This window comes from Cibotium barometz, chromosome 17, assembly GCF_041138505.1.
Source record: "Cibotium barometz isolate CiBa-2024 chromosome 17, ASM4113850v1, whole genome shotgun sequence".
NCBI lineage: Eukaryota > Viridiplantae > Streptophyta > Polypodiopsida > Cyatheales > Cibotiaceae > Cibotium > Cibotium barometz.
This window is the reverse complement of record NC_141062.1, coordinates 13,104,307-13,132,259: the sequence shown is the minus strand read 5'-3', so window position 1 is coordinate 13,132,259 and position 27,953 is coordinate 13,104,307. Positions and strand designations below refer to the sequence as shown.

Here is a 27,953-nt window from a genome sequence, read left to right as displayed (position 1 = left end):
ATGTTCTTCATATTTTCATCCAACTCCTACTATTTTTAGAAAAATTCGATGAAACATTTTTTCTCATCCTCTAAAGATGAGGCGAATTTTTCAAATGTTTAGCAGGCTTGGCTCTAGAATGAAGTGAACCCGTCTTTTTTCCGAACTCTGGCAGGCTTTTGGCAGCTAGCCTCATCCAAAAATGTTTCATGTTGAGGCCTTCATTAAATTTTTTAGCCTTAATCGCATCTTAGGCAATATTTTGAGCTCATAATCACGTTTGGCCAAGACCTAGTTAGCCTCAAATCTCCTGGATTTGAGCAGAAATTAAGCTTGCAAAATCCTCTGTGAGACGTTTCTCTAATAAGTTTATTTTAATTCAACGACCCCTCAACCATGACTGTCTGTTGGGTACCATCTATGTCTCTGTGGATATACACAGGACACCCATGGGCTTCAAAATCATATGTGCAGATGGTAGCGCTGCATGCAGACAGGGGATGCGGATAGGAGAGACCCATATTTCTGATTCAAGTTACATCACAGCCAGCATATAGAAGAGACATGAATTTGCCATACAACATTGTAGACGTGCAGAGTCCGAACATATCTTCAAAGTGGGTGTTTGGGCAAAGGGGTCGGCTGGATTGGTGAGGCTACGAGGGCAGGTGTTTTGAGTAGAAATATGTCTTCTCTGTAGTTGTGGCTGGTCTGAAGGAGGAGGAGGAGATAGCAAAACAGGGTGGTGGATCTGATGAAATGAGGAGTGGGCAGTAACACCATCAGCAGAGCTTAGTAAGGGCTTTTGGGTTTTTTGTTTTTTGGGTGTGTTGGGTGCTGTGTTGTGTTGTGGGTGCGGTGTGTGGCAGGACACAGCCACGTAGCTATGGCAGCACGCTCTGCTGGGGCCAATCCTCCTGGTAAGTCGATAGACCATTCTCTCTCTTCTTTAATTTACTACCTTCACCCTCCTCTCTCTATCTCCCCGTGGTCAAGTCAAACCCTCCATTTGAGCCCCTTCCTTTTGCTGTGTTGTACTGCTGCAATCTTGTGGTATGTGTTACCACGGGTATGCTTCCTGTCTTGTGTTTCGGCATCTTTTGCGTAAAAACCTGCGCCTTAACGAGGCTTTTTTTTTTCCCAAGAAAAGAGACTTCTAAGCACCCCCCCTTTTTTGGTTGGAGTTGGCCTGAACAAGGAAAGGCATAGGATAGATCAATCACGTTTTTCTATGTGAAATCTGGTGTACTGCTAGATGAGGGTTTCTGGGCGGAGGTCGGGTTTCTGGTGTACTGCAAAATTAGGGTTTTCTGCTGCATAGACTGGGCTCCTACCTGCTAGACATCAAGAATTGGGGAAACCATTAGGATTTTCTGGGCACCTTGAAATGTGCACCATTTTGACAGGTTAGGGTTTCGTGGGCGGCATGGATTGGTCACCTGATTGGTTTTTTAGAAGCACCTTGTTGGCATGTTAGGGTTTCTTGGGCGGCAGGAGGTAGGCAACTGACTGCCAGATTACGGGTTGGGCGGCCCAAGTTAGGGTTTAAGGCAGCCTGATTAGTTGTGGATTAGGGTTTTTCTCACCACCTGTTTTCTTTCTATGTATTTTCTTAGTAAATCTGGCCATGCCCTGAAGTTCACTTACAAAATTCTCCATGATTTCCAGCTCTTAAGATCAAGCTAAAGCCACGCAGGGAGCTGCTGCCTGTTTCAACAGCAAGTCAGAACCAAAACCCTTACTCTCCAGAGCAGCAAACCATCGCACTTCAGCAGCAAACATATTCGGAATCTGAAGAAGATGGCAAAGCAGGGGGATTCAAGCGAAAGAACCCATTGCCCACTTCATCACTTGTCTCAAAGAAGATCTTCAGAGAAGACTCTCCCCTTTCTGGAGAGTCGCCCAAAGTTTTCCCTGTATCAGCAGGACTGCCAGAAGTTTTGCCAGAAAGATCTGAGCAGCTGTCAGCTCTGGTTATCAAGCAGCGGCTAGGGAACCACCATGCCTCCATAGCTGCTCTTATTCAGAGAGATCAAAAGGGTAGAGTGGAAGATGATGATACCAGGTCTATTAGGCTCAGGAGCTCTGCCATTGCACTGGAGAATATCTCCCATGGCCAACTACAGGTCATCTCTGTCGTCCCTTCCAGCGTTGCAGGTCCTGGGTGGGCAATGTCTACCCCAGATGACTTGTGTCAAAGTGATTTTATTATGCGGGCTTCCATTGATGCCACTGTCCGCCAGCAAGTGTACCCATTTACATCATGGACAAGGCCCGATCCTCAACCATGTAAAGGCCACAATGTTGCTATCATCCCCTCACATGCAGGTTGGTTTGCATGGGATCGCATTCACAAGCTGGAAAGGCAGGCTATGCCTCAATTTTTCTATGGAAAGTCCAAATTGGAGTCTCTGGAAACCTTCATGCAGGTGAGGAATGCTATAATAATGAAATACAGACTAAATCCTCAGACACCCATCAGCCTCCTCAACATAAGAGGAGTAAGTAATCTTGGTGACAAAGAATTGGGACATATCTTGGAGTTCTTGATTCAATGGGGTCTTGTAAATTACCAAGCCGAACTGAACTCAGAGATGGACGGATTCAAATACCCTACAAAGGTTCCAGTTTATCTCACAGAGGATGAGTCAGGTGTTCTGAGAACATCACAGCTTTCTCTAACCCCATTGGAATGCTTATACCGGTATGAAGCCTTGCAAGCTCCTGCTATGGCTTTGAAAAATTTAGCATTTGACGAAGAACCTTTGAGTGTTATGGCTGAGAATGTGGTCAAGGAAGCAAGTGGCACAGCTTTGAGTGGTACTTCAGGAACCTCCTGCAGTGCATGTGCTGGAGACTGTTCCCAACGCTACTTCTATTGCGAGAAGCAGGTACCTTTTATTTGCTATTCCTTTGAAATTGATTTGTTGCTGGCATTGTTTCTGATTGCTGAATTTTTATTGGATTAAGAGATTATAAGTGTTTCCAATTTTAGGTTATGGAGTCTTTAAAAAATGTGATTGTAATGATCACACGATTAGGAGTTTCCAATACACTTTTACGTCCTTAAAGACAGCTCAATTGTCTCTTTGACTTTATATCTAAATACTTCAAATTTAACATTAAAAACCAAAGAGGGGCCTTTCCGTGTTGGACTTGACATGCCATCTAAACTGCATCAACTATGGTTTTTATGGGTAAAGGGAGATGATTCCTCTTTTGTTTTAACTTGAAGGGTGAACATTCCTATAAACCTAGGCCAACACTCCTTAACAATAAAGAGGGCCACCATGTCACGTGCACTTGTTGTGCGAGGGTGCCACATGGACATCCTGTGTAATCAATAATGTGTGAGATGGAGGTCACTTGCATACCTTGTGAGTTCTACTTCGTGGTTATTTCTATGTTACCTTTGTGGTACATCCTCTATGTGAGCACATGTACTATGGACATCTCCTTTGTTGAGATTCTTGGTGATGCTTCCTTATGGTCTCTCTGGGAGATCATGGGAGATCATGATCCTTCGTGGTGGTGAACTTCATCGACTTCTTGATGGAGATCAAATCTTGGTGGTGGTTCCATTCCTATGTGCTAGATGGGACTTCATTCATGATAACTACCTTGGTGGTGTCTACGTCGACTTGGTGACTTCTTTGTGGCTTCTTTGTGATGGTTTTCTCTTGAAGATGGCATGGGTGGCAACATGCTCCTATTCAAGACCTTTGTGGACTTCTTCAAATAATCATGAGTGGTAGCATGTTACATTTGTTGGTGATATTACATTTGCATGACATTTTATAGCCTGTGGGGCATTTTTATCTTAGTGATATCTTAGTGAATTGTTTTTCCTTAGTGGTAGATCTGATCCAAGCACACCCTGCGTGGTATGGATGCTTGATTAAGAGAGGGTGTTGAGATTTGTGTGATCTAGCATCCATTAGCTTTAGTCCTTAGTGGATAAATATTGTGTGCACCTTAGGGATAGATATCCTAAGGTCATTTGGTCTCTAATTACCAGGTGGTGTGTGAAAACAGTATTTTTCCCAGCCCTAAAAAGGGGATTTTTTCTGGGATTTTTGGTTTTATTTAGGGATTTTATGTCTTTGCTGCTGGCCGACAGCCTTTAGGCTGACTGACCAGCAGTCCCCCCATGTATATATAGCCTTGCCTCATTATTCACCACGGTGTACCACTTCATTGTCATATCCGGTACCACTTTTGGTGCTGTTGCTGCTGCTGGGGACTGCACATCATCTGCCTCATCTTCATCGGCTCTTCAGGTCAGCACATCAGCGTTTTATATCTGGCCACACATCGGGACAGCAGCCCACTCTCTGCTACAGGCCACACCGTGGGACAGCAGTCCTCTTTGCTACCTTCAGCGTTCACATCAGCGCTTATCTTCAGCGTTTACATCAGCACACCATCAGTGCTTACATCAGCGTTTATCATCAGCAGATCATCAGTGCTCACATCAGCACATCAACGTTTTCTCCACAGCTCATGAGACAGCAGCCCCCTCTGCTATACATAGAGCACTTCAGCATTTTTGCCTCAGCTCTCACCATCGGGATAGCAGCCCACTCTCTCCTACATCACACCATCGGGTCGGTAGTCCACTCTCTATGTATCTTCACCATCGACATCACTTCAGGTATGCAGCACCCGTGTCACTAGAGCTTGCACCACTCAGGATGGCAGCCGCTCTGCTCCTTACCACATGAGGTACGCAGCACCCGTGTCACCAAAGCTTGCACCACTCGGGACGCAGCCCTCTCTGCTCCTCACCACCCCTTAGGTACGCAGCACCCTTGTCACCAGAGCTTGCACCTCTCAAGTACGCAGCACCCTTGTCATGAGCCTGCACCCTTCAAGTATTGCAGCACCCTTGTCATCAGAGCCTGCACCACCACCACCACCTCTCGGGACCTCTTTGCTCTTCATCTACCACCTCAGGTACAACAACACCCTTGTCACTAGAGCCTGCATCACCTCATCTTCCGTTGCCACTACCACCTTAGAGTGCCTCTACTTCCATTGATGCGAGCCTTCGACACTGACCATCTCTAGGAGTGCTTTGCCTCACATCGATGCGAGCCTTCGTCATCGACCGTGCTTCAGCTTTGACATCATTTCTGCTTCTGCATTGGTCTTTCTACTCAGAGTCACCTCACATTAGAGGGCTCTTGTACATATGTTCACTCACCATTATATATAGATATTTCATGCTGTGTTGTTTTGCTCTGATCTCTCGTACATCTAGTCCTTTCGTTTTTTTGCCCTCACAGGTGGTTCCCTTGATGTAGGAGTCACTTTATGGTGAGACTGGTGAGATAGTTAGGGGATGGTAGAGCCAATCTAGGGAGCTCACACGTTTTCCTCTTGGTTCTCTATATAAACAAGGTCCTACACTCTTTGTGTAGTGTAGAGAGGAGCCTTTGTAAGTGCTTTGAAGTTTGTGCAAGTGTAACATGCGGAAGCTTTGGGAGTCTTCTTTCAGCCCTAAACACCGTCTAGAACATGCTGATGCAAAAACGCAGACAGAAGGGAGAGTAGAGAGAGAGAGAGATGCTGGAAATTCAGTATATTCATACGGTACAAAAAGGTACCCTAATCTACAGCCATAGGCTGCCTTACATAAAAGGTGGTAAACACCAAAATCTGTCCTAAACTAGGACCCATTCCATAAGGGAATGAATGATCTACTCAATGAGCTCATGTGCTATTTATAGGCCCTTTTGAACACTTGGAGAACTGGCCGACTGCTGTCGGCCAGCTGACTGGACATAAAATCCATCATTGATGCGTTTTTCAGCCGCCTTGTCTTGGTGCAGTCGACCTTCTTCTGGTTCAGCCGACAGACCACTTCAAGCAGCCGACAACATCCTTTTCATGTTCTTCTCCTAGTCCACCTTGCCACTTCTGCACAACATGCTCCAACTTCTGGTTCTAATGCTCTTTTTCTGGCTGCCCCTTCTGAATTATCTTCTGAGAATGTCCATGGTAGTTCTTGCACATGACATCCCCCTATGCTAAACTTGATGACGGGATTCCACTTTTTTCTTGGATGACTGTCATCATCCCATTCTGTTTCGGGAGTCCCTCTGTCATCCATCCATCCCTGGCAACCCTTTTCTCTAAAAACCCGGCCTAGTCTTCAAAACCACTCTGACTTTGAATAAGATCTATGCATCTGCTCCATCCAGTCCCCAATCCATTCTTGCCCTGACTCTGAACACTGTCTTGGTCTTCATTCTTGAGAAATGAGTCTGGCACTCTCACATCACCCCTTGGGACCGTTGCTCGAGAACCTATCTGGCTCACAGGACTGCCATCCCCTTTGTGGAACACCACCAACAAACCTCCTGGGAGCTCTTCCCGTTCTTGTGTTCCTTGCCTTGGGCTTCGTATCCGCGTACTTTCCTGTACCTTGGACCTGTACACTATCATATGGGACTGAATCAGTGTTTAGCTTTGCTGAGCTTGATGCTCGTCACGTGCACACCCATTAGGTGTACAAGTGGCATGGCATCATCAAGCATTAATCAGGATATTTAAGGATTATTCAGGCATGTATCAGCATGAGCATGTATATGGGGGTGTTTCAGCACCAACATCAGTACTTTAGTCATCATGAGCATATAAGGCATTCATGTGCATCAGGTCGGGGTTGTTAGCATTAACTGACAGCGCATTTGCACCAGTCGATAGCATTTTATGACCAACCGACAAGCATTTATGGCATTTATGGCCAGTCGTGAGCATCCAGGAGCTGGCCGACTGCAGCAAGGCTAGCCGACCAGCATCTTTCACACATAAATAGAGGCGCATCCATTCAGTCCATCAGATATCAGCGTTTCAGCATACAGCATCTCATCTCAGTTCAGCACATAGATCATCCATCTCAGTTCAGCGCATCATCATCCAGTTCAGTCCATCATATCACTTCAGCAACGCATTGAGCATCCATCTCCTTAGCGTTCCCTTCCCAGGCAACAAGGAGAGCATCAGCATCAGTTGAGCATCGCATCAGTTCCAAGCCATCCCTTCAGCGTTTCCTTCTCAGGAGACAAGGGAAAGTCAATGGGACAGCAGTTCATCCAGCATATAGGCAGCATATTCAGCATATAAGTCATCATTCCTATCTCCTACATAGAGGGAAGCCGGCATCGAAGGGTGGACCTCAGCATCGGAGCAGGGAACAATCCTCAGCATCAGCATTCACCACATCCATCTCATCCCGAGAAGGATCTTCATCTAGGACAACATCATAGATCTATTTAGATCTCATTGTAACCCATTCATCTAATATAGCTGCATTGCATTGCATTGACACTATCTGTCTTTTCTTAAGCATCATTAAGTGCAGTTTAGTTAGCCTAAGGTTGTGTTTACGACGGTCAATTCTCCCACATGTCACATTGGTATCAGAGCGTTACAGGGTAATCAGCCTTAGATAATTCAGTCATTCAGTCATTCATTCCATCAGTCATTCAGTCAGACATCATGATAATCGCTTCCGCATAGATAAACCCAGTTCTCAAAATCTTACATGCCATCCTTAGGGATTTTCCCTTAGGTATGCATTAGTAACCCATCCATCTGCATTCTTGCATAGCATATAGGGTTGCACATGGCTTGCATAGCAGACATCTTAGTAGTTAGTCTTGCATTTGCAAGGCATACATGTTTTCTTTGGGGAAGAATGACATCCATCATCAAAGGAGTACATAAGTTTTGGGCTTCAACTGGCAGCAGCAGGGGGTTCTCTTCCACAGAAGAAGACGGAAGTTGGCTCCAACATTGCCTCAGGAGGTTTAGAGTTTCAGGAACGACGGAGATGGTAGGTGAAAGGATTCCACAGACAGGTCAGGGGTGACCCAAGTATTTCCAAGCAGTTTTAGCAGCATTTGCCATTAAGTTCCCGCAACAGGCAAGTCTTTGGCTCAAAGGATTCAACTCCTACAGTCGACCTCAATCCCGACAGAAGAAGTCAGAAGGGGGCAGTGGGTTCAGTGGAGAAGGATCACCAGAGGAGTCGAAAGGTTGCCAGGCATACCACCTAGCAACAGTTTAGCAGAGGGGAGTGTCACGTGCACACCCATCAGGTGTACAAGTGGCATGGCATCATCAAGCATTAATCAGGACATTTAAGGATTATTCAGGCATGTATCAGCATGAGCATGTTTATGGGGGTGTTTCAGCACCAACATCAGCACTTTAGTCATCATGAGCATATAAGGCATTCATGTGCATCAGGTCGGGGCTGTTAGCATCAACCGACAACGCATTTGCACCAGCCGACAGCATTTTATGACCAACCGACAAGCATTTATGGCATTTATGGCCAGTTGTGAGCATCCGGGAGCTGGCCGACTGCAGCAAGGCTAGCCGACCAGCATCTTTCACACATATAAATAGAGGCGCATCCATTCAGTCCATCAGATATCAGCGTTTCAGCGTACAACATCTCATCTCGGTTCAGCGCATAGATCATCCATCTCAGTTCAGCGCATCATCATCCAGTTCAGTCCATCATATCAGTTCAGCAACGCATTGAGCATCCATCTCCTCAGCGTTTCCTTCCTAGGCAACAAGGAGAGCATCAGCATCAGTTCCAAGCCATCCCTTCAGCATTTCCTTCTTAGGAGACAAGGGAAAGTCAGTGGGACAGCAGTTCATCCAGCATATAGGCAGCATATTCAGCATATAAGTCATCATTCCTATCTCCTACATAGAGGGAAGCTGGCATCGAAGGGTGGACCTCAGCATTGGAGCAGGGAACAGTCCTCAGCATCAGCATTCACCACATCCATCTCATCCCGAGAAGGATCTTCATCTAGGACAACATCATAGATTTATTTAGATCTCATTGTAACCCATTCATCTAATATAGCTGCATTGCATTGCATTGACACTCTGTTTTTTCTTAAGCATCATTAAGTGCAGTTTAGTTAAGCATTGAACACTATCTGTTTTTTCTTAAGCATCATTAAGTGCAGTTTAGTTAGCCTAAGGTTGTGTTTACGACGGTCAATTCTCCCACATGTCACAGCTCCGATACCAATGTAACATGCGGAAGCTTCAGAGAAGATCGGTAACTTCAATGCTCTGAAATCAGCACACTTTTCACGACGGAATTAACGCACAAAACTGAATGAAGATGCGCAAAAAATAGGAAGAGAGAGGGAGAGATGGAGAGGACACAGTATTGGGTCCCAAATACCCTCTGTAGGCCCCCCACCACGGATGGTGTATTTGCTTTATTAGAATGATGTGAATCTGAAAAGAAAATACTGAAATCTTGACTTTTCTTGGCTGAGAAATCTCTGCCCTTGACCTGCAGTCTTTCACCCCTTTGCTTTAGCAACTCCTTGGCTTGTCTAGCCCTTGTTTGCCTTGGCTCTTGGTGAAATATGAGATAACACAATGACTTGAGCTCTCACCTATTTATACTAACCTATAAACAGTAGTCGGCCAGTTCTTATTCCAGGCGGCCAGCATAAATTCTGTCCATGACTGTAAAATCAGCATTAAATGCTGAATAAATCACATAAAATCTGTGCATCATTTCCCTTGATGGCTAGACACTAGGCGTTTGAAAACAAGGGGCTGGGCACTGTTTTGCAATCAGTTTGGGGACTGGGCAGCCTGTATGGGCTGCCCCATACTTGCCCTACAGCCATATAAATGCTGCATGAACTGTCGGCTGCCCCTGGCATGCCCCTAGGGCTGTCCTACAGCCCTTCCATGGCTGGTGGGTTCAGCCAGGGCCTTCCTGGCCCTCATGGGGGTGGTTTCACACTATCCCCATGCCCACACAAAGACCTAGGGTAGCCCTATGGGCTGGCCCCTTGTCTAAAAGCAAACCCTAACTAACTACACAATGATCTGGCGTCTGGTACCATACCAGATACACATAATCACTATCATCATTCCAGAGGGAGACTCACAACGCGGACTGGCATTGTTTCATGTGCAGGACAATGCACACTTGACCTTGGACTCCTGTGCAGGACAATGCATACCTGACCTCGGACGACTGGGATGGATCCCTGGTTGACTCGTCCCGGACTGGGCTCACATGGGACCAGTTTACCAACCCAGGTCCTGCACCTTCTGTACAGAAATGTTGATGTGGCATCCAAGTGCGGGATGCACGTGACATCCCCTTCTGCCTAACTTGACGGAAGCTGCATAGCCTCCTCCAAATAATCCGTCAATAACGCCGGATAGTCTTCAAAAAACTCTTTGTCAAGCCATACCGCTTCATGGGTCCCTCGGTCCTGAAACTTCGTGAGGAACTGTCTTTGTCTTCGGCCTGAGCCATGCTTGAAACGGTGCAGGAGGATCTGTTCCGGAACCATAACTTAATATCTGGTTCCGCCTCGTCTTTGACTTCTGAAGGGATTGGACCTGCGTATGGCTTTAACCAACTAACGTGAAACACATCGTGCATAGTCCAACTCGAAGGTAACTTTAACTGCATAGACACCTCATTTATCTTCTTCTTGATGGGGAAAGATCCGAAGCTCTTGAAAGACAACTTTGGGCATCGCTTGCCCACCTGTTACAACCTTTGCTTCATAATCCGAAGATAAACCCAATCCCCTTCCGAAAACTTCATATCCCTTCGGTCTTTATTTGATGAGTGTAGGCCTCTTGCGCTTTTGTCTTTTACTGACTCTAAAATCTCCTGGTAAGACTCCGTCACTCTGCTCGCTCTTCAAGTACTGAAGACGAGGTCCTGATCAACAACGACTGGAAAGGTCTGCCAAACGCTGCCTCATATGGAGTCCTGCCAATAGTTGAAGAAAAAGAATCATTCAAAACAGCTTGAACTAAAGGCAAATAAGATTCCCACTTACCTTGCTGATCGTGGATATAACACTTCAGCACATCAAAGGCCAATTGGTTGTATATCTCTGCCTGGCCGTCCTTCTGTGGGTGATGCATTGGAAAAATTCAATTTAGTACCAAAGTTATCAAACAATGCCCTCCAAAAATGACTGGTAAACTTGGCATCTCGGTCTGACACTATGGTCCTAGGAATCCCGCCAATCGGGTGCCAATGCCGAATAAACAACTGGGCAACATCCTCGGCGGTCACATTGGCCCTACAAGAAATAAGCATAACATATTTGCTAAATCTGTCAACAATAGTTAAGCACTGCGTATTATGCTTACTCAGACTGGGAGGCAAATTCGTGACAAAGTCCATCGAAATATCTTGGAAAGGACCCTCAGGAATTGGCAAGGGTTGTAACAACCCTATCTTCTTTCCACAAGGAGCTTTCACCTTTTGACGAATATCACAGCGTTGTACATATGTAAACACATCTCGTCTCATCTTTGGCCAATAATATTGTCGTTCCAATTTCTCCACAGTCGAATTCATGCCCCTATGACCACCTGTAATGGCGTCATGGGCATCATGGAGAAGAGCCGCCCTGAACGACTTCATGACACACAGTCGGCCTTTGTAGAAAAGCCAACCATCGCGTATCAGAAAGTGGCATGGTCCTGTGGCATCCAATGCCTGTTCCCACTGTGTACCGAATTCCTCGAAATCCGTGTACGTGTGCTTCATCTAGTCCTGTACCAATAAGATTGAGTCTAGTGGTTTGAATCGTAGTCACTTGTCCCTTCCTGCACAAAGCATCGGCCATTGGATAAGGTACTCAATCATACCACCGAATTGCTGGAATATCTGACTCCAGCGGTGTTGTCGATCACTCCACTGTGCACTTGGCATTGTCTGAATCCAGCGTAATGCCTGATGGTCAGTGCGAACCTCAAAGTCACGGTTATACAGAAAATGTTTCCAATGTTTCAAGGCCTGTATAACTTCTAGGAGTTCACGATCATAGACTGAATAGTTTTTCTCTGCGGGCAATAACTTATGAGACATGTAAGCTAATGGATGACCATTTTGTTGCAATACACCTCCAATTGTGATGTTACTTGCAACGGTGATCACCTGAAATGGCTCGTCCCATGAGGCAAGTGCTAAACAAGGCGCTTCTGATAAAGCCACCTTGAGGTTCTTGAATGCCTCCAACGCTCGTGGAGTCATTCGAATCTTTTGCCTTCTTGTCTTCACACCCTTTAGCAGATTGGTGAGATCCGCCGAGAGATCAGAAAACTTGTCTATGTGGGTGGAGTATGCCTGGCATATACCCACAAAGGATCTGATGTCATAGGTTGTCTGAGGTATTTCCCAATGGACAATCTCAGCCACTTTAGCCGGATCAGGTCGAATGCCTTCTGCACTTATTATGTATCCCAAGTAATGCACCTGGAACAAATAAAATTCCGACTTCTTTTCATTGACGTAGAGCTCGTGGCTTTCCAGCAACTTAAGAACATTCTCCACGTCAATGTCATGCTGCTCAACCGTAGCTGAAAATACTAGTATGTCGTCCAGAAATATGAACACACTTTCCAATCAAATTCCGGAAAACACGCATCATCATGCGGTTAAATGTAGCTGGGGCGTTCGTTAATCCAAATGGCATGACCACAAATTCATAGTGGGCCCGTTCCGTACGGAAGGCTGTCTCGGGGATGTCCCCCTCCACAATCCGCACTTGGTGGTACTGTGACATGAAAAATTGATATCTTTCATTGTCAATTTTGTGCATATTTTGATGGTTTCTCAATGGTAATAAGGTGGAAGCTTGTCCAAGAAGATTGCGGCGCCCACAATGGAATAACGGCGTGGTGATGCGGCGGCTTGGCGGCTACCCCGATAACAGCATTCTATCTTCAAATATAATGGTTTTACTTGATTTAGGGTGCACACATTGTAAATGCCACAAGTATGCTTGATAAATACTTTGGTATGGTAGATAGGCTAGTGATGTGGAAAATAAAAGTGGGCCTTCATGCTCACATGGATTTTTATTGTATTATTAATATGGTATTCACCATAAGGCTACAAGTTGGGGAGTGTGGAAGGCATGTGGAGGAGTGTGTGTAGGTGCATAATTGGGAAAGATTCTTCTAGAAGGCCTACATGGAAGAGGAGAATTCTGCCATGTGTAAATGGGATCTTCACCTACATGCCACTTAGACTTGGCTATTATCTCATAACACTCTCAAAGTCAAAAAGTCTTCAATTTAATAATCAATAGAAGACTTAGCCTAAGAGGACAATTGATGGTGACATCTATCCTAATGGAAGGGTTGAAGATTTTTATGTTGTAATTTGTAACAATGGAAGAGAGGGTGATTCTCCACCTATAAAAGGAGCCCTCCTCTCCCTTTCAAATCAAGGAATGAGCCTCCTCAATTGAGCATTTTGTGTCATTGCCATTCTCTTATCTTTCAAACCCCTATTCAAACACTCTCTTTACATGTGAATGTCTCATTTAGCATTAGCTTCTCATGCTTAACCCAATTTTGGACCTTTTTGATGATTCATGATAAGGCAAGAGACTATGTGAAAATTGAGGTTTCATACAAAGAGAGGGAAGTGCAGTTTTTGTGGTCTAATACCCAATTTTCAACCGGTAATTACTCATTACTCGGGTGTTGGTTTCTTAAATTGATCATATGGCTAGGAAGCTCTTTATATACTCTTTCCACTCATGTAACTAATTTCTTAATCCCTTACTTCATTGATGATCAGAATTTCTCCCAAATTTGCTAACTTTTAGGCGAATTTTGGCAGTTTTATAGTCTTGTAGTAAAATGCTCATAACTTTTCACTCGGTTGTCCGTTTTTGAAAGTTTTTATATAGGCGCGAAGCTCTCTTCAAGCTCTACGCATCTATCTAATCCTCTCTTGCACAGCCTACATGGATTTAAAACTGCAATTCTCTGTGTATCAGAATTTTGGCAGTTTTATAGTCTTGTAGTAAAATGCTCATAACTTTTCGCTCGGTTGTCCGTTTTTGAAAGTTTTTATATAGACGCGAAGCTCTCTTCAAGCTCTACGCATCTATGTAATCCTCTCTTGCACAGCCTATATGGATTTAAAATTGCAATTCTCTGTGTATCTCTGTTTTTATAGACTTTTGGCCATTATTTCTTCTTAATCATGATTAATTCCTCTTAATCTCTTATCAAAAGGCAAACCCCATGTGTCTTATCCTCTTGTAAGTGATTGCTATATTCATTTTCTTTAATATGTTCCGTCCAAATCGCCCAATTCGAACGGATGAACCTTACCAATATTCCTCGTATGTTTCCGTTCACATAATCCTGAGTCGGAAGATTTTCTTCCAACAAAGAATCGCCCTTTCGTTTGGAGCTACAAGACTGGTAGAAATTCTTGCTTCTTCGGAGCCTTTCATCTTTCCTTCCATGAATTATGATCTCACCTTGGATGTGTATATCTTTATCTTAACCTAGGGAGAGAAAGGGAGGTGAGGAGGCTGTGAGGTTTCATACAAGTGTGTTTTGATTCTAAGAAGTGACCGAAGTCCAAACCCCAACTTCGTGTCACGTCTTTTGGTGGAGACGGCGGGCAGGTTTTACTTAGAATTATTCTATTTTAACCTCAAGGCCCGCATGATCAAAGGAAAGTTATTTTGAAATAAGCAAATTTTTCTTGTTGCTACTCATCTTTTGGTGCAAGATGTTCAAGATTCCGGTGTTCCAAGGATCGGAAGGAGAAGACCCGGGGAGTTATCTGCGAGAGTTTAACCGAGCATGCCGCTTGACGGGTTGGTCTATGAAGGAGAGGGCCGAAATACTCCCAGATTTCTTGGAGGGTGTGGCCTTAACTTGGCATGAGGCTTTGCCAGAGGAGTCCAAGAATGATTGGGAAAGGTTGACCAAAGCAATGAAGGAGAGATTTGGGACAGTGGAGTCGCCAAATGCTTTACTATTGCAATTGAATCAAATTTTCCAAAAGGATGGAGAGTCAGTTTCTGCCTTTCAGTGAGGTATGAAGCCTTATTCATCAAATATCAACAAGCAGCTTTACATGTTGTTGCTTCTTCTTCTTCACCTTCTATGGGAGATTCAAAGAGTTCTTTAGCAATGGAGCACCTTAAGATGAGCAAGTTTATCAGGGCTTTGGATCCCCGCTTACATGGAAAAGTTCTTAGCAAAGATCCCACTAGTTTTAAAGAGGCTCTTCGTATTGCTTTGAAGAAGGAGGCCACTCTTCATATTGAGTCCACATTCCAATCTTCTCCGAGTGTGCCAACCCCACCACGAGTAGAGATAGCCTCAACATCTCAGGTACAAGCTCCATCCTTGGATCATAACATTGCACAACTTATGGCAGAATTTGCTGATTTGAAGTTACACTTAGTCAATGCAAGGCCACCTAGGGTTCCACGAGCTGAGGATAAACCTAGGGATAGAAGTAGTGTCACATGCTATGAATGTCAAGAGAAGGGGCACTATCGTACTGAGTGTTCAAAATTGAGGAAAAGAGAGAATAAAAGTTTGGCACTTTTAGAGGAAACATGCTCAGAAGAAGAAGAGGAAACTTTGATGCCATTAATGGCAAAAAGGGGTCGTAAAACTAGGAGTCAGGAAGAAGAAGGACAAGAAGATAAATCTGAAGAAGAGGAGAAAAATAAGAAGAAGAAGAAGTCGTCTAGGAGAAAAATTAGACAATCTGATTTTCCTCTTGGACAAGGATCTCTTAGTTATGACCTCTTGACAGATCTTAGGGAGAAAACGGCACAAATCACATTTGGACAGCTTTTGGCACTCTCTCCCAAGCTCAGAAAGGAATGGGGTAAGCTGGCTAGCACAAGGGAATCTAAGAAAAAGAAGAAGAGGGATAATGGGACTCCTATGGTTCAAAAGGTGGATATTGATGTAGGAGATAATGTGCCTGTGATTGATGTCATCATTGAGGGGCAAACAATTTCTAATGCATACATTGATGGAGGTGTGTCAATCAATGTCATGAGTGAAAAAACAATGAAAGATGCTGATTTAAAGTTGTTTTCTACCAACTCTCCCTATCGCATCAAACTTGCTGATAATACCAAGGTGAAAACCTTAGGAATTGTCAGGAATTTGGGAGTGGATGTATGTAGTATTTCTGTGCCTACAACTTTTCAGGTCATTCCTACAAAGCCTGATGCTAGGGCTTACCCATTGATATTGGGTAGGCCATGGCTTCGCCAAGTGAAGGCAATTCAAAAGTGGGAGACAGGTGATCTTATTCTACAAGGTGAGAATAAGAAGGTTCACTACAACATCAAGAGTCGTCGCAAGAAAGTGGTAAGAGGTGAACCTTCAACTTCCGAAAGTTCAGAGTCAGAGTCATCCGAGGAAGAAGAGACAAGTGGTAGCTCCGAGGATTCCATCTCAGAAGGGGAGGTGGAGGGAGTTGCATTTAGTCTTTCCCTGGGAAGGGATCGAGGGGATGCTGAAGACAATGGAGCCTTGGAAGGAGAAGCTTCTTCAACTATGTGCAAGAAAGGAGATGTGGACCTTACTAGTCTTTACCAACAGAATGAACTTCTTCTTGATGAGTCCATAGCAGATACTGAAAGGGAGAATTACTTAAAAATGTTGGATGGATTTCCTAACCTTTTTGCAAATAGCTACTCACAAGTACGCCAAGTTATTCTAGTAGAGCACAAGATTGATCTCAAGCCCCAAAGTAAGCCAGTGGTATAGCGGCTAAGGCGTTTGGGAGTAGTGCAAGCGGAGGTGCTTAAGAAGGAGGTAACTAATTTGCTTGAAGCTGGATTTATTTTTTCAGTAGAGAATTCAGAGTGGATTTTCCCAGTTGTAGTCACTTCCAAAAATGGTGGAAAATGGCGTGTGTGTGTGGACTTTCGCCCTCTGAATGCATGCACAAAGAGGGATTATTATCCTCTACCCTTTCGGGATGAGATTTTGAATCAAGTTGTAGGTCATGAGTTGTATTCAGTGTGTGATGGATACTCTGGATACTTTCAAATCCGAATTTGTGAAGAAGATCAAAGGAAAACCTCATTTATCACCCCTTGGGGAGTATATGCCTATAGGGTGATGCCATTTGGCTTGACCAATGCATCAGCAACTTTTCAACGCTTCATGAGTCAGGTATTTGCACCTTACTTGGGAAAGTTTATAAGGGTCTTTCTAGATGATTTTTGCATTTATTCAAGCCGCGTGGATCACTTGGAAAAGTTGAGGTTGGCCTTGCAAAGTATTGATGATGCAAAAAGGTGTCTTAATCCTGGAAAATGCCGCTTGGCACGAAGGAAGGTGGTTCTCTTGGGACATGTTATCTCAAAAGAAGGCATAGAGATGGATCCTGAGAAGGTGCAGGCAATTGTGACCCTCCCACCACCTACCAATGTAAGGGAGATAAGGAGGATTTTGGGTAAAACAAAGTATTACCAACGCTTTGTTGACATGTTCTCTGAGAAGATGTATCCTATAAATCTGTTGACAAAGAAGAATGTTTCTTTTCAATGGGGGCCCGATCAAATTCAATCTTTTTGTTTGCTCAAGGAATGCATGAGTCAAAGTCCAATTGTGCAGCCTCCTAGGTGGGGGGAGGACTTTTATGTAAACCCAAGTGTCTCATCACATTCAGTGGGTGCTATACTCTTGCAAAAGGGAGAGCAAGGGCGTATGCAACCAGTGTATTATGCAAGCCGACAACTCACTGATGCCGAGGAGAGGTATGGTGAAATGGAGAAAGGTAGTTTGTCTCTTGTTTTTGCAGTAAAGAAGTTCAGGTCATACTTGTTACCTCGCCCTTTTTTCTTCCTCACATCTCAACCTTATTTACAATTCTTGGTCCGCAAACCCAATCCTGCAGGAGGGAAGTTTGCAAAGTGGATTTGTGAGCTTCAAGAATTCTCTTTCACTTTTATTACAGAAAACACCACTAGGGCCTCTCTTGCAGATTTGCTTACCAGGAAGGAAGAGGAAGAAGGAACAAGAGCAAAGGAAGAAGTATATGAAGATTTGGAGACACCACCAACTGCTTTCACTATGCATTTTGATGGAGCCTTTAGTCCTTCCAGGCAATGTGGGGCTGAGGGGATAGTTTTATTTGATCCAGGAGGAAAAGAGGTATGGGCCAAGGGTAGGGAATTTCCAAAGGCTATATCAGATATTTTACCCTCGAGCACCATGGCCAGCAGACCCCCAAGACAAGCATGGAGGATCTGCTGGGGGGGAGGAAAGATGTGACGTGAAAAATTGATATCTTTCATTATCAATTTTGTGCATATTTTGATGGTTTCTCAATGGTAATAAGGTGGAAGCTTGTCCAAGAAGATTGCGGCGCCCACAATGGAATAACGGCGTGGTGATGTGGCGGCTTGACGGCTACCCCGATAACAGTATTCTATCTTCAAATATAATGGTTTTACTTGATTTAGGGTGCACACATTGTAAATGCCACAAGTATGCTTGATAAATACTTTGGTATGGTAGATAGGCTAGTGATGTGGAAAATAAAAGTGGGCCTTCATGCTCACATGGATTTTTATTGTATTATTAATATGGTATTCACCATAAGGCTATAAGTTGGGGAGTGTGGAAGGCATGTGGAGGAGTGTGTGTAGGTGCATAATTGGGAAAGATTCTTCTAGAAGGCCTACATGGAAGAGGAGAATTCCGCCATGTGTAAATGGGATCTCCACCTACATGCCACTTAGACTTGGCTATTATCTCATAACACTCTCAAAGTCAAAAAGTCTTCAATTTAATAATCAATAAAGACTTAGTCTAAGAGGACAATTGATGGTGACATCTACTCTTATGTCATTGAAGGGTTGAAGATTTTTATGTTGTAATTTGTAACAATGGAAGAGAGGGTGATTCTCCACCTATAAAAGGAGCCCTCCTCTCCCTTTCAAATCAAGGAATGAGCCTCCTCAATTGAGCATTTTGTGTCATTGCCATTCTCTTATCTTTCAAACCCCTATTCAAACACTCTCTTTACATGTGAATGTCTCATTTAGCATTAGCTCCTCATGCTTAATCCAATTTTGGACCTCTTTGATGATTCATGATAAGTGGGATAAGGAGTTATTATCTTGGTGGGCCTGTGACTTCTCAAGGTAGCCCTTGCCTTATTGCCGCCCTTCCTTGGAGGTACCAATGGTTTTAGCGGTAATGAGCATGTGGAAAGACTTTGGGGATCATAGGTAAATCTTTACGATTGTCCGCTGAGCAATGTTAACCCTTACCCTCTAGCTTGAATCATGAAGGAGATGAAAGGCAAGAGGCTATGTGAAAATTGAGGTTTCATACAAAGAGAGGGAAGTGCAGTTTTTGTGGTCTAATACCCAATTTTCAACCGGTAATTACTCATCACTCGGGTGTTGGTTTCTTAAATTGATCATATGGCTAGGAAGCTCTTTATATGCTCTTTCCACTCATGTAACTAATTTCTTAATCCCTTACTTCATTGATGATCAGAATTTCTCCCAAATTTGCTAACTTTTAGGCGAATTTTGGCAGTTTTATAGTCTTGTAGTAAAATGCTCATAACTTTTCACTCGGTTGTCCGTTTTTGAAAGTTTTTATATAGGCGCGAAGCTCTCTTCAAGCTCTACGCATCTATCTAATCCTCTCTTGCACAGCCTATATGGATTTAAAACTGCAATTCTTTGTGTATCAGAATTTTGACAGTTTTATAGTCTTGTAGTAAAATGCTCATAACTTTTCGCTCGGTTGCCCGTTTTTGAAAGTTTTTATATAGACGCGAAGCTCTCTTCAAGCTCTACGCATCTATGTAATCCTCTCTTGCACAGCCTATATGGATTTAAAACTGTAATTCTCTGTGTATCTCTGTTTTTATAGACTTTTGGCCATTATTTCTTCTTAATCATGATTAATTTCTCCTAATCTCTTATCAAAAGGCAAACCCCATGTGTATTATCCTCTTGTAAGTGATTGCTATATTCATTTTCTTTAATATGTTCCGTCCAAATCGCCCAATTCGAACGGATGAACCTTACCAATATTCCCCGTATGTTTCCGTTCACATAATCCTGAGTCGGAAGATTTTCTTCCAACAAAGAATCGCCCTTTTGTTTGGAGCTGCAAGATTGGCAGAAATTCTTGCTTCTCCGGAGTCTTTTATCTTTCCTTCCATGAATTATGATCTCACCTTCGATGTGTATATCTTTATCTTAACCTAGGGAGAGAAAGGGAGGTGAGGAGGCTGTGAGGTTTCATACAAGTGTGTTTTGATTCTAAGAAGTGACCGAAGTCCAAACCCCAACTTCGTGTCACAGTACCCACTCTTTAAATCAAGTTTCGAGAACACCTTTGCTCCATTCAACCTCTCGAGAATATAATCAATTCGAGGCATCGGGAATCTACTCTTGATAGTCAGCTTATTGAGTGCACAATAATCGACACACAAACGGGAAGACCGATCTATCTTCTTGACAAATAAGATCGGGGCTGCAAATGGCGACACGCTGGGGCGGATGAAGCCAGATTGCGACAATTCTTGGAGTTGGCGGTCCAACTCCGATTCCATTGCCTTGGAAAGGCGATACGAAAACTTGCTCGGGGGTTCCGAGCCTGGGAGGAGGTCAATCTTGTGGTCCTCCGGTTTGGACGGGGGGAGCTGGGAAGGGAGGCTGTCCCAAAGAAAAATCTTCTGGAACTTTTCATGGAGAGCCGAGTACTTCTCGGAAACACTGGCCACCGTCTGGGCTGTCTGGATGTATATCATCGCACACTGTGCGCCTTTCCTGACTGCTCGCTTAGCCTGCAAGTGGCTTATGAGCGGAAAGTTAGGAATTCTTGGCTCACACTTAATGGTCACTGGGGCGTTTGACACATTCCGATTGATCTCGAATATGTGCTTGTCCCGCTTTACATTAGGAAGAAACTTGTGAAACCACTGAATGCCCAAAATTATGTCTGCTCCTACAAGAGGGGCAACCATAAAATCACGCACAAATCCTATGCCCTAAATAACTAACTTAGCACCTAGAGCTTCATACTTGACGCTCGTTGTCATGCCTGTGCTAAAACCCTCAACCTGTTTGTCCACCGAAGTCAGGTCGAAATGGGCACGCCTAGCGGCCTGTTCCGTGACCACATCCTCCGTGCTGTCACTGTCAAACAAGACGACTCTCTGGTCACCTATGTAGCCAAAGGACTTGAGCAATTTGTTGCGGTCATACTCCTGGTCAGGGGCGCCCTTCTGCTTATCTTCGAGCTCTCGGCTAATAATTGCTCCAACTGAAGCACCGGGGTTTGAAGAACTAGGGGCAGCCACTGGGGTTTGTGTGGGAGCTGAGCTCACCACGGAAGCTGTGGAGGCAGCGGCGGCGGGCTTTGGAGGCTTCTTAGGACAATCCCGAGAAGTATGTCCTTTTGTATGACAAAAGAAACATCTACCCTCCTCCCTGTACTGAGAAAGCTCCTCAGCACTCAACTTGCCACCTGTCTTGCCTGCCTCCGCTTTCTGGTCTGGAGTAAGCTTAGACGCATTGTTCGAGTTCTTGGAGCCAGAGGCTCTCGGGCTCTGTCCTGGGGAAGACCCCGTCTGGTTCTGGCCTTTGTCTCCCGAGGCGGTAGCCTTGGGAGAAGCTGGCTGGGAAGTCTTGGGCTTGCCACTATTATGCTTCATTTCTGCACTCTGCGCAAGCAAGAGTGCATCTTCAAAGGTGGCTGGTCTAAACATACGCACCTCCCATTGGATTTGCGTGTCAAGGCCATACAAAAATTGCCCTTTCTTGTTTGAATCAGATAAGCCTAATTGCAAACATAAGGTCGAAATTCTATTGGCAAACTGAAGGACTGGTTGCGCGTTCTGACGCGCTCCCCTGAACTCGTCTTCGAGTCGCTCAAGGTAGTGGGGCGGTAGAAACCGCTGCTTAAGGTTGCGGACAAACTCGTCCCACACATAAGTTGCCATACCTAATTTGGTGTGGGCATGAGTCCACTGAGTCCACCAAGGAATGGCTTCACCTTCCAGGTACCAACTGGCTAAGATCACTTTGTCAGTATCCGTCTTTCTAACTGCGGCAAAGTAAGCTTCAAACTGATGTAACCATGAATAAAGAGTTGTGGGATCGAGTTTACCATTATACTTACTGAAATTTATTTTATCGGGAAAATGATTCGAGGGTTGCCGCCGGTGTCAATCTGGCGTCCAAAGTTGCTAGGCAACGCTCGTGTTCCACGCGTCGCATGGCTTCGTCTTCACGTTGTCGGATCTCCAATGCACGCATCTGCAACTCAAGCAAAAAGCTCGGCTGCAGTCGTGACCCCGTGAGAGGGTCCCTGTGTCGAGGATCTGGAATCTGGGATATGGAAGGAGAGGGAGGAGGAGATGGAAAACGTGACGCTGGAGAACAGGTACGCTCTTCTAGAGCCAAGATCTGCGCCTTCTGCTCGTCCAACTTGGTTGTCTGGTCTGCGATTGCTCGCATCATCTGCGTCATTGAAGCTCGCCATAGCAGGAAAACGCACTTCCTTTCCGGAGCGCAATCTGACCATCCACTATCTGTGTGGGAGACGTCCGGAGGCTGAAAACCAACCGTCCTTCGAGGGACAGGAGTCACTCCGAAAGGGGTAGTCCACCGGCATCTGAAACCAACCACACGAGCAAGAAAAAATTCTGGTTTCTTTGCTGAATCTTTGCACTTGAAGTAGGCTTTGATACCAGTGTAACATGCGGAAGCTCTGGGAGTCTTCTTTCAGCCCTAAACACCATCTAGAACATGTTGATGCAAAAACGTATTATGCTGCAGAATTCCTCATTGGTTTCTTCTGTTGGTCTAATTGGTGTCACCTTTTCTTCAATTTGCTATGTTTGACCTTAGGCTTGGGCTCTTGTTTTAGGTACTCTCTTGTCTTGCTTTATCATTTTTTTCCATCTTTTAAGATGAACTTCTTCCTACAAAACAATATCTTGGCCCATTCACTTAGCACATTTCTTGCACCTAACCAGCTTTTGTCTTGGGATAAACCTTTTGTCACGTGCATCCTGCACTTGGTAGCCATGTGGCCATATATGTACAATAGATGCAAGTCTTAGACACTCCTTAGGCACTTGGGCCAGCATTGGGAGATTCCATGAAGCCTTGTTGGCCAGCAAGAAGGCTATCGGTCAGTAGGAGGGCTGTCGGCCAGCATTGGGAGATTCCATGATGCCTCATATGAAACAAGCGCTCATCATTTAATGCAAATGGAGCTAATAAAACATGCCGACAGCCTTATGAGAAAACCAACCAGCATAGGAGGGCCTATATAAGCAATGGGCAGCAATTCGGCATAATCATCTCATATCTGTGCAAGTGCTGAAGTCCAAGGGCTCAAGACTAGCCAAGAAAAGGAGCCAATCAAGGTGGAAAGTGTAGATCAAGGGATAAAATCTTCAGGCTGAGAGTTATCTCAGCCAAGGGAAGACATCCAAGTCAATTCAGTCCTGGCTATTTACAGCCAGAAATTGTTCATTGTACTCATTCAATAAAGCAAATGCACCATACGTGGTGGGGGCCTTTCAGAGGGTATTCGGGACCTAGTACTGTGTATTTCTTTCGTCTCTCTCTCTCTCTCTCTCTCTCTCTCTCTCTCTCTCTCTCTTATCTTCTCTACATTGTGCTATACATCGTTAAGAACTATTCTCTTTTCTTCTCTATAACCATAATATAAAAGAGATAAAGAGTGTTAAAATATGTGCATCTCTATGTGTGGGAACAGGTGCTTGTATTGGGTTGGGAATTTTATCTCATGTTTTATGCTAGTCGTGGGCTGATTTACAGTCGGCCAGGTTCATGGAGCAAGTCGGCCAACTCTCCTGCCCTCCTATATAAAGATCTCCTTTCCCTTGTTTAATCATTGAATCCCAGCGCATATTGTCACGCCCATCTGCTGGCTGTACTACCCCTTGTAACTTCTTTGCTATGATAATAGAACTTGATCATTGCCTACTTCCCCTCTCTTTGACTCTCTCTCCTTTGTCTATTGTGATTGCTTCCGCCTATGCACACTTTCAAATGGTATAAAATATCTAGCTCCTGGCTCTCCACCTCTAGGCGACGCCCTCATCTGCGTTTTTTTTGGGGCAAGAAGTGCTGCTGCGTTTTTCAACAGGTGGTTGCATTTTTTCTTCTCTGAAGTGTCTTGCACATCAGTGTTTCTTCTATGGGCTGTCCCTGCTGCAAAGTTTTTGGCTAGGCGTAAGGGGCAAGCTACAATTGGCTGCGTTTTTTGCCTCCACTGGCATTTCCAGCAGCAGTTCGTGGTTCGATGGCTGTTTACAGCTTGGACGGCAGTGAAAAGTGAAGAGGTGGATGGCTGAATTTTTCTTCTATTCTCTTCTCCTCTATAACCATAATATAAAGAGAGAAGGGCTGAAAGTATTTATCAAAGTATAATCCTCGTTTGTAAGCTTCCGCATGTTACACCTTTGCTTGTTGGTCTTCCAATTTCCATGATTTTGCTTCGATGTGCAGTTTGTGGTCCTGATATCTTGCTTTTGGCCGCTTTTTGGTCTGGCTTTATCTGTTTCTGCTATCTTTTCATGCTGGTATGGTTCCTCCCTATAAATTTAATGGTGTGGAATTTAAACCAACCCCTCCTCCTTCTCCCTCTCCCTCTAATAAAAAGCACCCTTGTTGGGCATGTGGTGTGTGTGGAAGTGGAGTTGCCACCTCTGGTGGGTAGGGTCTTCACATATTTTTATTAGAAATATATGCTTGCAAACGTCTCATGCTTAGCTTGTAGGATTTTGTCAGTCTATAGTCTTGCCTTGTAGGTTTACATGTAGAGCTGTTCTCTACATGTTGGTGTAAGCCAAATGATCTAGAAACATAATATACTAAATAATTTCCATGATTTTGACAGGCAGATTACACTGTATGTTCTGACTGTTATGGTAATGGGAAGCTTGGCATTGGAATGACAACAGCAGATTTTGTTCCTTTAGATGGCTACCCCAAGGTGGCAGAATTTTATGATAATGCCAATTGGAGTGACCAGGAGACCCTGATGCTGCTAGAAGCCTTGGAGATCCATGGTGACAATTGGACAGAAATCTCGGATTTTGTGGGAACCAAGTCCAAGGCCCAGTGCATTTCGTACTTTATCGGCTTGTCTATTGAAGACAGATTTTTTGAAGATATGGAAGTACCAAAGTCATTTAGAAGAGTAAGAACTAGACAAACTGATTCTCACCAACCAATAATTTCACAAGAACATTCGACTACTCTAATCGACCTAGAAGCCAGAGTACCAACAGGATCAGAAAAGCCCGAGCAGATCATGGGGGCCACAACTCCTGGTGAGTTGCAAGGCGAACCTGAAGCTCACGTGGTGTTTGAAGGGGCAAGCAATCCGGTGATGTCTTTGGTATGTCTTCTGTACCCTACCTTGATCTTCAGTGGTAATTTTCTCTAGCAAGCAATGAGCAGCACCTAAATCATTAATAGGGCATTTCATTCTCTTGCGATCTTGTAGGTGGCGTTTTTAGCAACCACTGTGGGACCTCGGGTGGCTGCAGTTGCTGCCCATGCTGCACTTTCAAGCCTTTCAGAAGAACTCCAGACCACCCAGTAAGCATGAAACTCTCATTTCCACCATACGCCTTTTTATTGATTGTTAAGGAAAGAGGGAGGGAGGAGGTCTGCAAAAGACACAAAGGTTCTATGAGACCGAAAGTAGTACTGAAAGTTCGGATTGTGAAAAGAAAACACGTCCTTAAGTAAACAAGATGCTTCCAAGCAGAACAAATCATGCTGCATACATAGTTGCTTCTACATATACAGAAGGCCTTGATGGGGAGTCATGTGCCATCACCATATACAGAACACCTACTATCTATGTCCACATCATGTGGTGAAAAATCCTGTGCTTCTGGAGGTCGTCCCTCATCAAGAGAAAGAAAGAGAGATCTATTAACATCTACTCCAAAGGGTATGTGAGACCAAAGTGTAGTACATGTGTAGACTGAGAATGCCAAAAAAACATGAAAGTAAAAGAGCTGAGTGTCCAAAAAACAGGCCCATGTACTAAGAGAGCCCTGCATGTACAATGAACAATGAGAGTAGCCCATCCCATCATATAGGATCCTCATCAAGGACCAAGCAAGTAGCATCAATGTCAACCTTTCGTGGCAGTGTCTCAGCCCGCTCTATGGCGGTGGAGTATATCTCTGATCTGGAGCTGTCTGGATGAGGGTCCAGACCTTGGGGCTCGAGTGTATCTGGCTCTCTGAAGAATCTGTGCTCCCTCTTGGAGGACTCCACGTGTGCAGATGGTCAGTTCCTGTTGGGTGTGGAGGGTACTCTCCTGCTAGGGTCGAGTGGGGCTCCCATGAGCTTGCTGTACCCCCGGAGTGCTGACTGGTGCTGAAGAATTCAGTAATAGCTGTCTTCTGAGTATCACACTGGACTTGTGTCCCTGTCTGCAACCTCAGCAGAGTGAGTCTCTTGGTGGTGCCACATCAAATGGCCAATGCATCTCTGGTCTCTGTAGTGCATCATGTGGACAGCAGACCAAAATCCTCCCTGAACAGGCAGTGGGAACTTCTTGTATCTCACAGTAGACTGGGCATCTAAGCAGCTAGTGCACCTCTGAGAGAGAGAGACAGACAGAGAGAGAGAGAGAGAGAGGGGGAAGGAGAGAGAGAGTTTGGTCTTTGTTGGAACGTTGCAGGGTGGCGGCAGGTAAGCAGGATCAGAACAGCACTGCAAACTCTACAGGTTCTAAGGACATGTCTTCTGAAACGACAACAAATGCAGACAATGGCACAGGTGGTTTTCTCATCTACACTTTTGCTGAAGCTGCTGTTCTTGGTTTTCATGTTGCATACATTAAATGGCAATAATTTTGTCTTTTCCTAGATAAAGACAGTGCAAGAGAAAAGAGCAATCTGGAAGCCCTGCATCGTGTACCCACTGACAGCCACCAACTTCATCTTTCCAAGGAATTGATGAGAAAAATAATGTCTGCTGCATTGGCTATGGCTGCAATGAAGGGAAAACTGCTTGCTGATCAAGAGGAGCGTGAGGTGCAGCGGTTGGCAGCAATTGTCGTTGACAATCAGGTATGACATTTAATGGTTTTAGGAGAAGCAGCATCATTGCCTCTCTATTGCTGACATTGGATGTTCTACTAAACCATGCTGTCTATTAGCAGCTGAAAAAGCTCACTGTCAAACTGAAGCAACTCGGAGACATTGATTCTGTCCTTGAAAAAGAGTGTGAGCAGATGGAAAGGAACAGACAGCGTCTTTTCATGGAGCAAATACGCTTCATGAGCACCCGCCTAGGTCCTACAGCTCTCACTCCTCAGATGCCAGTGCCAGGGAACCTGAATCCCTTGAATATGAGACCGACAGGTCCTCTCTCTGGGTCAGGAATTCCTCCTGCCATCATGCCAATGGGAGCTGCTATGCTGTCAGGAGCAGTTCATCCTCCCCATATGCTTAGGCCTACCTTGTACACGAGCAGTATGGCGATGCCGGTCTCCGCCTCTGTGGTCAAGCCACCATCTTGATGGAATTTAGCATAATGCCTGGTGTGATTTCACTTTTGCTTCAAAAGAACTCATATTCAGCAGAGAATGATGTGCCCTCTTTGCATGGTGAAGAAATTTCCACATATTTTCACCTGGTGAATTATGCAAATACAAGAGATGGCAAAGCAGGGCAGTAATCCTTCGGTGCCAATGATGATGACAATGCAGGGCAGTCATCCTTTGATGCCGATGATGATGGGTTCCGTGTATGTTGCCAGGTAGATTTTACACAGCAGTGCATCAGGATAAGTTCTTGATTTGGATGATGAGTTTCACGTATGCTGATGAAGTACTTCTCCAGTAAGATTAAATGGGAGGTATTAAAGTGAGGAAAGCATTTGCTAATCAACAAGAGTCAAATTGGTCTTTGTTTGTAATGTGGGCAGACTCATTGCTGGGCTCCAATCAATTTGCTTTGATTTTAAACAGTCTGATGGGGTTTAAGAGTATTATTTATACAAGATAAATCTCCCATCTTAGGAAGACACCCATCCTAGCTTGTCTAATCCTCTGCATACATGGGTTAAAGAAGAATTATAATTGTTAAATAA

At 44.5% G+C, this 27,953-nt stretch overlaps 1 protein-coding gene across 1 annotated transcript; it reads left to right on the top strand.

Annotated features, from left to right (window-relative positions):
- Positions 1-27,953, top strand: LOC147629699 (SWI/SNF complex subunit SWI3C-like). Its single transcript, XM_086811240.1, has 7 exons — positions 1-899; positions 1,648-2,870; positions 24,730-25,233; positions 25,342-25,436; positions 26,539-26,636; positions 26,727-26,929; positions 27,022-27,953. The coding sequence occupies exons 1-7, from the start codon at positions 866-868 to the stop codon at positions 27,379-27,381; spliced, it is 2,517 nt and encodes an 838-aa protein (XP_086667366.1). The 5' UTR covers positions 1-865; the 3' UTR covers positions 27,382-27,953.

What these genes read in the sequence shown, in the direction of transcription:
- LOC147629699 (XM_086811240.1), top strand. Translation starts at nt 866, where the DNA reads ATGGCAGCACGCTCTGCTGGGGCCAATCCTCCTG. An exon ending in GAAGAACTCCAGACCACCCA is followed by an intron (nt 25,437 to 26,538) that starts GTAAGCATGAAA and finishes GGAACGTTGCAG; the next exon opens with GGTGGCGGCAGGTAAGCAGG. An exon ending in CAATTGTCGTTGACAATCAG is followed by an intron (nt 26,930 to 27,021) that starts GTATGACATTTA and finishes GTCTATTAGCAG; the next exon opens with CTGAAAAAGCTCACTGTCAA.